Source organism: Antrostomus carolinensis, unplaced genomic scaffold (assembly GCF_000700745.2).
Source record: "Antrostomus carolinensis isolate BGI_N321 unplaced genomic scaffold, ASM70074v2 scaffold13298, whole genome shotgun sequence".
NCBI classification, from domain to species: domain Eukaryota; kingdom Metazoa; phylum Chordata; class Aves; order Caprimulgiformes; family Caprimulgidae; genus Antrostomus; species Antrostomus carolinensis.
The window spans coordinates 6,249-20,133 of record NW_010333750.1 but is presented as its reverse complement, the minus strand read 5'-3'; the positions used below and the strand labels follow the sequence as shown (position 1 = coordinate 20,133).

Sequence of the window (13,885 nt, the reverse complement as noted above, 5' to 3'; positions counted from 1 at the left end):
TTTTCTTCCTCTAGCTATCTTTCGAGAACCTACTTGACCCAATATGGCTTTGATTAGCCGAAAAAGTTTCCAGTTGTATTCATCCAGCACACCAGCACACAGGTCCATTTTGATGATCCTGAGCAAAAGGCTGAGCTTTATCAGTGGGCAGCGGAAGCCCCCAAACTGTAGCTCCGTAGCCATGAGGATGCCGTGTTTCAAAGATACATCTCAGTATATGTTTTGTAGAAAAAAACACATACAACCGCGGATACAGTCTCTTTCTGTTAACGAAACTCCACATCTTTGTGGAGATCTTGGGAGCAGTCCTAAAGCTGATAACGGGTGGATGGATGAACAACTGTTTTTCAAGAAGTTGCACGGCCTTTGTACATCAAAAGAGATTTTTGACTTTCTTAGCTCTATGGAATTCATGTCTGATACTATGGCATCAGGAGCCCTGCAGAGAATTTCTGAAGTGGAGGTGGATGACGATGGTCTGAACAGCCCTGAGGGAGTGTTAGAGAATGAAGTTTTCAGGGCATTGTGCTTCCAGTTTGAATTTGAATCCTCAAAACTGTCCAACACTGGGCTGCTGAATGCATTGCAAGCTTTGATAAAACTACGTATAGATCCGCAGAGTACACTGATGGCAAGCTTGCTTTCAGAGGGTGAGGAACGGCTTGGTAAAGGACAGTTGACTGTTAAACATCTGTTTGCTCTTGGAGAGAGTTTGCTTGAGTTGGAGGATCCAAGTTGTGCAACGCTGGAACAAATTGTGAACCACATGCAAAAAAAACCAATTGAGAAGTGGAGTCCTAGGGAAATTGTGATGGTTTATAAGATTCTGCAGGTAATTGTCAGGGAAGGAGGACAACATCAAGACTTGCTAAACAGGCTAAACAGTGTCACTTTAACCATAATTTCCCAGCTAAGCCCAAAGTTCACAAGCATAATACTGAATTCACTGGTTGTTCTTCATCAGGCTCAGGCAGTTTGCTTAGTCACAGCACTCTGTAAACATTCTGTGAAGCATATTCCATACTTCACAGGTGATGAACTTGTAAATGTACTGGAAGCCTTCCTATACTTTGGACATCGTGAACAAATTTTTACAGAGGCACTGGAAATGCATGTTCCCAAGTCCATCTTTACCATGCATCCTCAAACAGTCAGCAAAGTCATGCAGTATTGCTGCCGAAAGATGATCCTTTCTAAGCCCATCTTTGATGCAGTAGCAGAAGGTTTCATTTCCGATGCTGACAGACTTACCACTGACCAGATCGCTGCGTATATTATACCATTTGGGACTCTTAACTATCTCCCTCCGAGTGCTTCTTCCTTGTTTAGGAAGCTTGAAGCTGTACTGCATGCTCGCTTTAGTCTCTTTCAGCCTCACACCTTGCTGAACTTGCTGCACTCGTGTGTCCTAATTCAACGTTATCCGGTAAATTTTCTACCAAAAATATTTAGTCCGTATTTTCTGCAACAGCTTCAAGGTACGGAGCAGTGATTCTCTTGCCGTGTTCCACATTTCTTCATATTATGTGGTGTCTCTTGTCAAGAATCCATTTGTTATTAATTACATCTGTCAAATCAACAATGACCTGATTAAGGTGGCTGGAGAATAGTGATCAGGAGGCCGAAGATTGTTGCTTCCTTGTCACAGTTGCAGTTGTCTTTCAGTTTATATCATTTAGAGGAGTTTGAATATTGCCCTGTACAATCTTAAACAGAGTTTTGAAATTCCTTCAGAATTTTATTTCAGTTAATCCTTCTGCTTTTCTGACCCTCTGTTTTCCCCCATGTTTTCCCCTTGTGTCATACAGGTTTTAGATGCTAAGTTACTCTTTGCAGGAAATGTGTTACTTTTAACTCCGACTGTTTAAACTTTTTTGCCGATGCAGTGACTGATGTGAATACTGACACTGAAGTGAGACTATGTTACTATGAGACTGGTAACGCTAGGAAGGCTATTGAGACTAGTTACCATGGAACTAACAAGACTGAGACCAAAAGTGGTACATTTTTTAATTACAGGAATGATGCCTGAGTGATGTAAAATATAGTTTAGTGATTTTGGGTTCATTTTTCTTCATTTTGTTGCATTGTAATGGCTGCCACATGAGGGATGAGGCATAAAGATTGGACACTGGATAGCTGAGTCCTGAGACTTGACTGTTATTCTGGGTGTACCCCCCCATTTGCTTTGTGGCTTTGGGCAGATAATTTTTCTGTATCTTTTCCTTTCCTCCCCAATTGCTTGCTTTGCTCACTTGGATCTCATACCCCTTAGGATTAGGACTGGCTCTTAGGCATTAGAGGCTTTTAGCTGAGAGGAGGACATTATTTCAAAAGACAATAGAAATGCTAGTAGTACTGATTGTGAAGCTAAAATAATTACCTTCTGCTTGTGCGCTGCTGGTTAGATTTAAGATTTTGCTGCCTGTCTTTTAAGGTTAAGTCTGCTGTGACTTTGCATAATCCTTATCTCTGGATGTCTTCCTACGCATCCAAACTGCTCTTTCTGAGGCTCTAAGGGCAAGGTACATGATCACAGTTGTCAGAAAACCTGTTCATAACCTTTAAATTATAATATGCAAGAAGAGTTACAGTAACTGTTCCACAGCTTTCTTATAATTGTGTTACTAGCAAGCTCACCTATTACTACAGAAATAATTCATTATTATATTTTAAAAAAAAGTCTAAAAATCCTTATAAACTTTGGTCAAGATTAGTACAAATTCTACAGAGAAGGGGGGTGAAGTGTAGCACTGGGACAAAAAGAATTTAAATTCCTATTATTGGTAAGAACATGTTACAGTTATGTACACAGAATTTGTAAACCTCAGGCAGTACAAGATGTGTTTTTCAAATACTGTTTTGCCTTATGATTCAAATAAGGTCCACTGCACATAAGTGATTTTAGCATTTTATTCCTTACCTTCCGCCAACCTGCATCCTGTCCAGCTTTCAAGGCAGGGGTAAGGTAGAACCGGGTGTGAACTTCTGCTGCCCTGTCTGCTTTTCTGTTCTTTCAGGATAGGGATTATTGTATTGTAGTTTTGCTTCCCACTTGTCTGTATTTCTTTTTCATATTGTATTATGATCAGCTTATGAAAGCTGAAAAGGGTAAATGGATAAAGCTGAAAAAATTAATTTGCAGTGCATAATGGTTGGCTTAATTAAAATAGAAGTTAGATCTGAATTAGTAAAACCTAGCAGCATCATAAATGTGAGCAGTTAACAATAAGCTGCGCTTATTTTTTTTTCAATTATCTAGGTAAAAATGTAAATTGAATTCTAAAGTGCACATGTGTTTTAACAAGGCATAAAGACTGATGCTTTGTCCTGGTTTTTAAATTACTTTTACTCTAGATCTGATGTGGTTGTGTGATGCTTCTTTCCACTGGCACCCTGCCTGCTGGCTGCACTCCTCTGGTGGAGGCTCCTTGTGCCCACCTTTGTTCTGTGCCCTGACCTCTTTTCCTTTCCACCTCCGAGCAAGCACTACAATCCCATCCTTGGCCCTATATCTTACCATACTGCAGAAAACATTATGGAATTTAAAAATCTACCCCGTGGTTTATTCTGTCTTGCTTAGGAGATGTCAGAGCCTGCTCACCCACTGCTTCCAAGACTGTCTTGTCTGCAAAGGCTGCCTTCACCTAATTGTTTTTTTTCCCAGTCTAGTAAGCTTTTAGAACTTCCCCCGTATTATAGCCTGTCCTTGGCTCCAACTATTACATAATCCAACGCTTTTGGAGGCAAACCTATTACATACAAGTTGTAAGCTATAGATTTCAAGTAATTCTGTGTTAGATAGTAAAGCATGTTTAGCAGCATTATAGGGGTATGTTAGCTACGCCAGAAAGACGAGTGACTTCTCTAGATCTCAGCTAAGATTGCTCTGTTAATAAAACTCTATAGAAGGTCAAGTTTTCAGAGTGGTTTGAAACTTTGATCACTCAATTTTTAGCTGTTCAAGATAAAATGCCTTAAGAGGTTTATTTCATGTCCTAAAAAACAGAATGTCTTTTAAAGATCTCAAGATCCTTTGAAAATTAGAAACCTTATAGTACCAGTTACTTTGAATATGTTCTTTTAAATCAATAAAGGTATTCCACTAGAGTGGCCAAAGTTCAGAGCAGGAACTTGAGAAGATGATCTGCATGATTAGCAGCTTATACTACATCAGGTTTTTACCATTCTGTAGTAATACTTTGCACATAATGTGAAAGATGCTTCAAGTGTACACTTATACACAAATGTCCAGAAATAATTTGATATTATCCACTACTTTCAGGTAAAAAACAAAACAAACCCCCCAAAAAACAAACACAGAAACAACTGAATGAAACGGTGAGATTCTGTGATTATAACTTGGAGAGGAGGGGTTGTAGAAAGGAGAAGGAAATGGGATATTTCTCTGAGACCTCAACTCAAACTTATTCTGCCCTGTAGAATGTCCTGCATCTCTCATATCCTCATTTTTTTGGTGAGAGAATAAGACAGTCTTAACTAAGATCTTGCTAGTATATTTTTTAATGTTGATATTTCTGTAAATAATTTCCTCATTTTTATAACTAGGTCATTTCACAACTGATCTTTCTGTTCATTCAAACAATAATCAAGAGTGATAATGATCAAGTAGCTTCTCTGTGCATTAAACTGAATAGCTTTTCCTAACTTCTGCATGATGGTTTATGTAAAGATACTTTGCTGAGTACCTGAAAGCCTGAATATTCTTGTTTCAGCTCAGCCACCTGGCTTGGACAGAATTGCTACCTCCCAGCTAACCCAGCTTTTTCTGACTGTTACCCTGGAGTGCCCATTTTATGAGGTATGGTATATATGAAACCAGAACTGATGTTCACAGGAGGTGATAAGGTCATTAGGGTCTTGTTGATAATTAGTTGAGGACTGTCTTCCCCATAAAAACATTGGAAGTGGATGAAACAGGTTTGGGTTTTTTTTTCCATTGCTGAAAACACAAAGCATTTCTACCTGTTTGATTGACTTGATATACTTGTATGTTTGACAGAATTGACTAGCTCTAAGTTAAAGTGCTTTTTGAGTATTTCCAAGTACTTTTCCAACAAGTATTCCTCTTTTATGTTTGGCTTGTGAAGTCGGGTACTTTGGTGTTGGCCTGACTGCAGAGGAATGGAAACAGTTGTGCATTTCTAATGAGCAGTACATTCAGTGTGATACCATGGAAGCTTGCTGAGGATATTCTGGTGCTTGGTGTTTTGTTTTGTTTTCTTTACATTTCTAGCAGAACATACCTCAGACTGTAAGTTTCTCAATAGACATGGCTTTGAAATGCACCGAGTACATTTTGTTACATTATATGAGGCAATTACAAAAATAGTATCTCCCATCTTCTTTTCTTTGATTTGGTTTTCTGTCATTATGTAGGGTCCCAGACTCTTTCCAAAGTATAAAGTAAAGGCGTTTTTCATGCCTCACAGTTCTCTAGATGTTCACCTCCTCAAAAGGGTGAAGACTGGATTACTTTATTTGCTGAAAAAAAGAATATATTTTGCATCAGAGGTATCAACGCCGTATTTCTATACAGTTGGTAAGTAACATATTTTAGATTAATACTAAAATGTGTACTTATGCTGTCAGAACATTAAATTTAATGGTTTTATTCCCTTTGTGTGCATTCTGAATTGTGCAAATATGGAAAAAGTAAACTGCAATACAAAACTCTGAAATGAGTAGACATTATGGGAACTTTAAGTAAATGCATTTTCAAAGTGAGAGAACAGGGAGAGAAAAGAACTGCAACAGCACTTGGAATTTACACAGCCAGTCTGCACTGAAAATAGCTGCTAACTCTTGTATTCTGTATTTTTACTATCAGTTCCCCTTTTACTTATCTTGTAAACAATTTGTATAATGTAAAGCAAAATGAGGCAATGCCACTTGCTTGATCTCTCTGCTTTGGTGCTGAGTAGTAGAGAAAGGGAGAGCTGGAAGGTTATCAGCCCTCTGCCCTGCTCAGCTGGGCTCCTCTCCCCTTTGCAAGAACTATTGACTACATAGAGTCAGTGGTGGCTGTTTGTGGACTGAAAGAGAGGAGTGAGTAAAAAAAGTGTTTCACGCACCAGGAAGAGAAACTGAGAGAAAGTAACGATGAGGAAAGATGTGTGCCCAGGATGGGTGGATGATAAATAAGGTGTTTAGGGCAGGGTCCCTTGGACCCCATGGACATCATAGGGATGAAACAAACAAACAAAAAAAATCAAGAGAGGTAGTTCCAGAATTACTCTGCATTTCAGCTTCCACATGGGGTTGAAGTTGGCAGGGTGTAGGTCCCAGGCTCTGTTTGCAGAATGATGTAATTGATAAAATTAGGGAATTAGTGAGAAAAATAAAAGGCGGGCGGGGGACAGAGAGTCTCTCCCCAAAGCCCTCAAAATTCCAGAGGCCCTAGCCAGACCAGCAAAGTGCAATTTAACTACATTATGATTTTTAGTGGACTTGGAATACTAATTTGCTTTTAGCATTATGGAAAGCTGATGTGTTACTAATTATCACTCATTTGTGTTAAATAGTCTTTAAACATCTTTTGCAAGCCTCTGTGATTCAGAAAAAAGTATTGCAATAGTATTTTAATTATTTTATAAAACAATGAACTGTAAGATTATAAGAATTACAGTAAACTGTTTGATGAAATTAGTTTTAATGTCACTTCTCTTCATCTATATTAGATATTGAGATTAAATTAGATGAAGAAGGTTTTGTATTGCCTGCTGCCCAACGTGAAGAGGTACACAGACGGTAAGAGAATAAAATAAACCATTGGTAAAATGGTAACATTGACAAAGAGCATCTGGGGTGAAACCCCAGCAAAGTTTAAGCTACTTGGAGTTTTGCCATTGACCTCAACAAAGCTAAGGTTTCACATTGAAACCACTGGCAAAAGGACAAACTTGGCAAAATTAATAATCTGCACTCTTTTCCTCATTATTCTGCTTCCTGATTATACAGTGTCAGACAATTAGTCTCTTTACCCAGTGAAGGATCAAAGTGATCCTGATTTGGCTTATAGTAATGTATTTTAATCTTCTGTAATTAATTTTCAAATTAAAGCCAAATTAATTCTAATTTAGCATGTCCGCATAGATTTAACATAGTTTAAGCCAGTTTGAGTGTACAAATTTACTTCTGTAAGGAATCATGTGTAATGAGGACATTTGCTACAGATGCTGTTTTTATTGAAAAATGCATAGGTGTTTAAAAAATATGTTAATCAAGGATTATTTTGAGAAACTTGGATACACAGTTAAGCAACGTGCCTGTGTGGTATTTGCAACTGAAATTCTGTGGATAAAGCAGAAGTCTTTGAAAAGGTTATGTTTTCTCCAGTTTAACCTTCACAAGCCTCACAGAGTAATAAAGATTCTTTCAAAAATCCCATCCTTAAATGTTTAAGGTTGGGATTTTTTGGTTGGTTGGCTGGTTTTTTAATTACAGCTTTCATGTGTAAATACAGTCAAAATATACTTAACAGACTGAAAATTTAAGTAACTTTTTTACAGTGGATGTACAAATTTTGGTTTAAGTTGATGTGATATTTATCACCAAGTAGAAAAATAACAGTTACAATCTGGATGCTGCCAACCATACATACAGGTTTAAGTTAAACAGATTTGACTTAAACTTAACTTGAACTTAAACTCTACCAGGTTCAACAGGTACACTAATAAGTTGAACAAATTTAGGTGCTGAAATGTTTTCAAGCTGAGAAAAGTATTTTGTATGTTCTTCCTTTTAGAAGAATTCAAACAGCTTACCAAAAGTAGCATTACAAATATTAAACTCCTATTAACTTGTGTGATTTTTTTTTTTCAGAGCATATAAATAAGCTTTTCAGATTAGTTTCACTAAGCTTCAGGCTTTCCCCCTCCCACCCTTGGGTGATTTAAATTGTCCTGAACTAGGTAACTCCCATCCTACAACATCTAATTCTAGGAGATATTAGAGAGTAAGAGGGGAGTTACTGTCATGTTTCTTGGGAACTGCAGTAGTTGTGGTGACCAAAGTAACTGGGTTTTTTATATATATATATTTTTTTTTAATACTACGCTTTTGCTTGATTTTAGAATTGCCCTCTGTGTTGATGGTCAAAATAGATTTTGCATTAATAGCCACAATCTGTTGGGAGAAGAAGCTATTAAACAGAGACATCTTCAGTTACTTGGTTATGAAGTTGTGCAGGTAAAGTCCAAAGACAGTGGTTTGGTTTTGCTCTGGCTAACAAAACAAATTAAAAATTATTATTTTATAAGGCCTAAAACTGTAGTTGCAATTACTTCCCAAGGCAGATGTACTCTTACCCTTTCTACATTATGTTCTCTCTGCCTAGCATTTGCCTTTTTGAGGGTGATACTGAAAGTCTTTTTTTTCCCCTTGGATCAGTTATCTGTGTATTCTGCCTGTGTTTTCTGCCAAATAGTGGCTGCTTTAGAGAGTACTTCTCTGTAGGGATTAAGGTCAAAATCTTGACTTCAATGAAAGTATTGTCTAAGAATTCAGTAGAATTGGGATTTTTAATTAAATATTTTTTTAAAAGGTCTGAATTTGGAGTTTAAAAAGGGGAGTTTTTTTAAAAAAAGAACTGCTTTGTGTTCTAAATAATATTATCACAACAGAGTATATCCTTTATTTTGCCTGTTGAATTAATAGGGATATTTTTATCTTTAGACATACTGTAGACCAAACCAGTTACTTTTAGATTTCTGAGATTCTCTTTTCCATGTATAATCACTTATTGCATAAGCCTAACTTGTTTATATCTAACTTAGTTTAAACTGTAATCGGTATCACTCTTTGTTTTACAACATTCTCTATTCAGGTGACTTACAGATCAATTAGATGCTTAGGATTAAATATTTAATTTTAAAACAGACAGATCTTTGATGTGTCATTTTACATCTGCTTAATGAACACCAGTGTTACCCAGTTGTTTATTAAAAGATATTTACAGCAGTCATTTTCGTTTCATTTTCAGATACCGTTTTTTGAGATAGAGAGTCTACAAAATTGCAGAAAAATGGCAGAGTATCTACAGAAAAAAATCTTTCCTCATACATATGGACTTGGCTACTGACACTGGAGAATAATACTAAATCACAGGTTGACTTCCTGTACTATAAAGCGTAAATATTGTGCATGGAAGAACAATTCTGTTTTCTAAATATGACTTGAGCTTCTGAATTTAAGACCTTCCCATATTTGGAACAATTGAAATGTAAAGAGTAATAAAGAGCAACATATTTTCTTAAGTTTTGTGTAAATATTTATTATAGGTTAACAGATGTAAGTGCCAGACAGTCAGTGTTGCATTTCCTTTGTATTTTCACTAGTTCTGACTCACAACAGGAAATGGACAGATGTGACTGTTCAAGGATATTGGCTGGTGCTGAATGTACAGAATGTGCCATGTTACCTACCAATCAGGGCTTTTCTTGCTAGTATAAAAAAGAAATTGTGCAATTTACTCAGAGCTGTTCATGTGATTTCCCAAGTGTTTCATAAAACTAAAATTTGCAATAGTTGCACAAGCAGTATTGGCTTATTGCTCACACGTAAGAGATGTAGAGTGGTGTTCACTAAATAGCAATGCCTTATTGAAAATTAAAGGGTTTCTATTAATAAGATCTGCTTTACTTTGTAGAAGAACAGCTGCCACAGGGTAGTGGACTTGCACAGCTGTCTCTGGGGGGGACCACTCTAGGTTCTGGGTATGTACTATTTGTAGTTTTGTCTTTGGTGGCAGTTTCAGCTTAAACTGGTTAAATGAGGTCTTGTGCATGCTCCAGAGTTTCTTCAGTGTACAGCCTGCCATTTGAGCCTAAACTGAAACCCATTATGCTCTGAAGCTCAGAGGTACCATGTCCTGTGGAGTCCATTTTAAAGGTATGAGGATAAATTCTGGCAGAACTTGAGCTGGAACAAGCATACCCTAACATGAGTCAATCTGTTGGTTTACAGAGGGATGAAGGGAAACTAATATAGCCTTAGTTCCTGTCATGTAATGTGTACTGATGAACTGTAATGTAAAACACATTTTCCGGTTAGCTTCTGCATCCTATCCTGTGTGGAATTATTGTTTATGAGTAGCTAAGCAGAATTCCCAGCATTACCAGGTTTGATTTTAACTATTATGATTTGATACAAAAAAGGTGAAACTTTTACATCCTTGAAGTTCTGTATATTTCACCAGTAGATACAGAATGTGGCCATTCCAAGTTGTTGTAGCCCGCAGTGAGTTAAGGGAGAGAACTGGGAGAGTAAAAGTGAGAAAACTCGAGGGTTGAGATAAAGACAGTTTAATAGGTAATGCAAAAGCCACATGTGCAAGCAAAGCAAAACAAGGAATTAATTCCCCACTTCCCGTTGGCAGGCAGGTATTCAGCCATCTCCAGGAAAGCAGGGCTCCATCACATGTAATGGTTATTTGGGAAGACAAACGCCATCACCTCCTTCTCCTTCCCTCAGCTTTATATACTGAGCGTGATGCCATACAGTATGGAATATCCCTTTGGTCAGTTGGGCTCAGCTGTCCCAGCTGTGTCCCCTCCCAGCTTCTTGTGCACCCCCAGCCTCCTCGCTGGTGGGGTGGTGTGAGAGGCAGAAAAGTCCTTGGCTCTGTGCAAGCCCTGCTCAGCAGTGACAAAAACATCTCTGCATTATCCACCCTGTGTTCAGCACAAATCCAAAACGTAGCCCCGTACTAACTATCCCAGCCAAAACCAGCACGCAAGGCTACTGGTAATTTGTGAGTTGTGGGTGTCTGTCAATTGTCCCAATAATCCATGGAGAATTTTGGATGCAAAATCCAGATCCAAAATAGGGTTTACATTGTGTCATGCTGTGCATTCCATTCATGTTAATTTGTTGGCATGTATAAAAACCTTTATTCAAATAGTATGTCAGCACTGACAGGTGAGGGAGCACCAAGAGATACTTTCCAACCATGTAACAGGAAGCTTACAGCACATCGGTAACCTATGAGTTGTCATCCTAGCAAAAGAGAAATTGAAGGAGAATAACTGAAATGTCTTTGCAGACATTTATAAGGAACTTCTCCCTAATGCAAAAGAAATCATCAAGGTATTCTTTTGACACTAACTGAGCACTGAAGGGAGAAGTCAACCACTCAGAACTGAATGAGAAACAAGTAGTAGGAGGAACAATCTGTGAAAAGCCTTCAAAAGTGAGGAGGGATGAGAAGGGACTGGAAGGGAAGGAGATGAGAAGCAAAGAAATGAGAGAGGAAAACTGATCCTGGTGTCGGTGACTCATGCCTTTCTTCACAGTGAAAGTGAGGTGGTGGTGCTTATTTCCCACACAGGCCAGAAGGTGGTGGTGTTCTCAAACAGATTTGATTTCCCATAGTTTCTCAAAACACAGATGGTTTGTGAATATAGTAAGACTGCTTAAAAGAAGTAATTTGTACTGACTGTCCCAAACTAAAAATAACCTATGTAGAATATGGCCATATTCCATCTCATTCTTCACTGGTATACATTTGATACTGATTTTTGAAACAGTGTTCTGGTATTGTTAGAAGATACTTCTTTCTCTTTTTGTTATTACTGTGATTCATTTAATGCTGCTGGATTTGTTTAATGAAGTATTTAACTGTTATAAAGGAACGTAGCAGTTACTTCCCTCTTGCCCCTACTTCATTCCTTCAAGAGGAACTTGCAGGTCATGAATAATGAAAGTAATAAAGCCCTCTTGGAATGGGCTGCTCTGCATGCTCTGCTTCTCACATCATGCCAAAGAAGTGCTATTCATTGCCTAATTTACTACTTATCCAGGCCTCAGATTAAGAAGTTATTTGTTTTTATTATTTTTTACTAGGAGTCTCACTGTGTTCACAAATGATACAGGTTTCCTATGTGTAGGACAGAACTGACAGAACTCCGGTGTCAGTCAAAGCTGTGGACTTCCAGTCCTTGTTCTGGTATGATCAGTCTGGCTGTTGTTCCTTTCTGAATAATACTGCTCAGCTTTAAACAACAGCAGGATCAATGGCTCTTGAGAACCAATCTGATGCGTATCCTGTGGGAGATACTCCTTCTCCTGAAATTACATTACAGCTTCACTGGATTCAGTGAGAATAGAAGGCACTAAATGTTTAAGCAGGTTTAGACATTTACTCTAAACATGCTTTCCAAATGACTACTGCTCAAATCCTTGGGGTTTTTTCCATCCTTTCTACCAAGCTATTTAGTGCTTGTTTTCCTAGTATTACTTTGGTTTTTTTCTCTCTTTTTTTCAGCCCTGGATACAGAACCAGTGATGACTTTTCTTGTGAACAGATCAGTCCCTCAGACACCATTCATATAGCGAAAGTCAGCAAAATGAATGTCTGAAATCAGGTAAGCTCAGATTTTGTCTATTTAAAAGCTAAATACCCAGAAGTTCCATTTAACTTGACTTCCATTTGAAGTCTACCAAAACTGCTAAGCACTTCCCTAAGTCAGATCATTCTTTACTTGCCTGTTTACGGGTAAACCTGTCCATTTTGGAAAATCTGGGTAGAATCGCCATTTCAGCTGTTGTGCAGATAAAGTAACACCTAGCAATTTAGCAGTAACACGTAAGGATTACAATGACCACTAATACCTTGAGGAACAAGCTTGCTTAAATGTTAAGTCTGTGAATAGTTATGCAGAAGCACTGCCTAAAATAGCAGAGAGACAGCTGTTGGCCCAACAGGTCTCATTTCCAGTCTTGCTACCTAAAATGTTCAGTGCTTGCTGATGCTCTTCTTCATGAGATTTTTTATGAGACTGCAAGGAGAAGACATGCATTTGAAGTAGCATGAAGAAAAGTACCGCTGCTATTTCATCCTACTTTTAATCCAAATCACTAACTAAAATGATTAGGAAATTAGAGGAAAAGGCAAAAGCACCATACTGCTTTTTGGTGTGAGGTGGGGTTTTTTTCCATGTAAATGTTGCTGGGAATGACAGGTACAAGAGATTTAGCGTGGGTTCAGGCTTGGAGAAGGATTTTTCAATAAGCAGGCGATGCCACTTTTCTCGTAGAATTCTGCCTGCACACGATTAATCCTTACATGATCTCTGCTTGGCTGCTCTATGGGCTTATTTATGCGTCTCCCATACTCTGAAGATGACAAAACAGCGACAGGTCTTGCCATTTCCTGTGAAAACATAAAATTTTCCTTATAAGAAAATCACAGAATGAATACTTGGCAGTTATCTACTGCTAAATGTGCTGTGGCCAGAGGAAAAATAACAGACAGAACTGCACAGCATCTGCTATACGGATGTATATTTATTTAGCAGTGATCTGGACTTTTACTGTTCCATCCCTGACCTAGTTTTTTATGTATATTAATAAACCATTAATATATCACCAGATGAAAAGATGATAAGATATGGAGCTGTGCCATGAGTTACTGTGGACTGATAATTTTTTACGCACACTCACACAGAGGCACTTATCATGTGGTTACTGCTTATTTATTTTTATTCTTATTTTTCTTGTGCACTGACTTGCATGATTCATTTGAAAAATAGGAGAGATTTAATTTGTATCCTGTTACAGGAACACGTACAGTGCTTCCACAATTCAGTGAAACCACTGCATGAAAAAAATCAAAGTCTAAAGGAAAACCCTGAGCAACCACTAGCCCGTGCAAGCTTTCCCTGAAGGACATAAAGCATATACTACTGTATTTTTGCACAATGAAAGGTTTTACTAAAAACACTTGTAGCTGTAAGATTACAGATATAACTGCTCTGCAATGATGGGAAGTGGACTTGGTGAAAAATAACCTGACCAAGAAAAGATTATGTTAAGCTTGTTCTTAGTAAACTGCACTTTAAGTAAGTGTGCAATCACTGTCTGC

General features: G+C 37.9%; 2 protein-coding genes across 2 annotated transcripts in view; one reads left to right on the top strand and one right to left on the bottom strand.

Moving 5' to 3' along the window:
• The first annotated feature begins 31 nt into the window (after nucleotides 1-31).
• On the top strand, nucleotides 32-9,167 carry FASTKD3 (FAST kinase domains 3). The gene is made up of 6 exons (XM_010173978.2): nucleotides 32-1,478; nucleotides 4,737-4,822; nucleotides 5,401-5,563; nucleotides 6,702-6,771; nucleotides 8,097-8,211; nucleotides 9,005-9,167. Exons 1-6 carry the CDS (start codon nucleotides 44-46, stop codon nucleotides 9,101-9,103), a joined length of 1,968 nt encoding a protein of 655 aa, XP_010172280.1. The 5' UTR covers nucleotides 32-43; the 3' UTR covers nucleotides 9,104-9,167.
• Nucleotides 9,168-12,994: 3,827 nt separating this feature from the next.
• CFAP90 (cilia and flagella associated protein 90) overlaps nucleotides 12,995-13,885 on the bottom strand; it is a gene marked incomplete at its 5' end in the record, with an annotated part of 3,687 nt that continues 2,796 nt past the window's right edge. Inside the window, one exon of the mRNA XM_029086482.1 lies at nucleotides 12,995-13,174. Coding sequence (XP_028942315.1) covers nucleotides 12,995-13,174 — 180 coding nt within the window. The remainder of the gene's footprint in view (nucleotides 13,175-13,885) is intronic.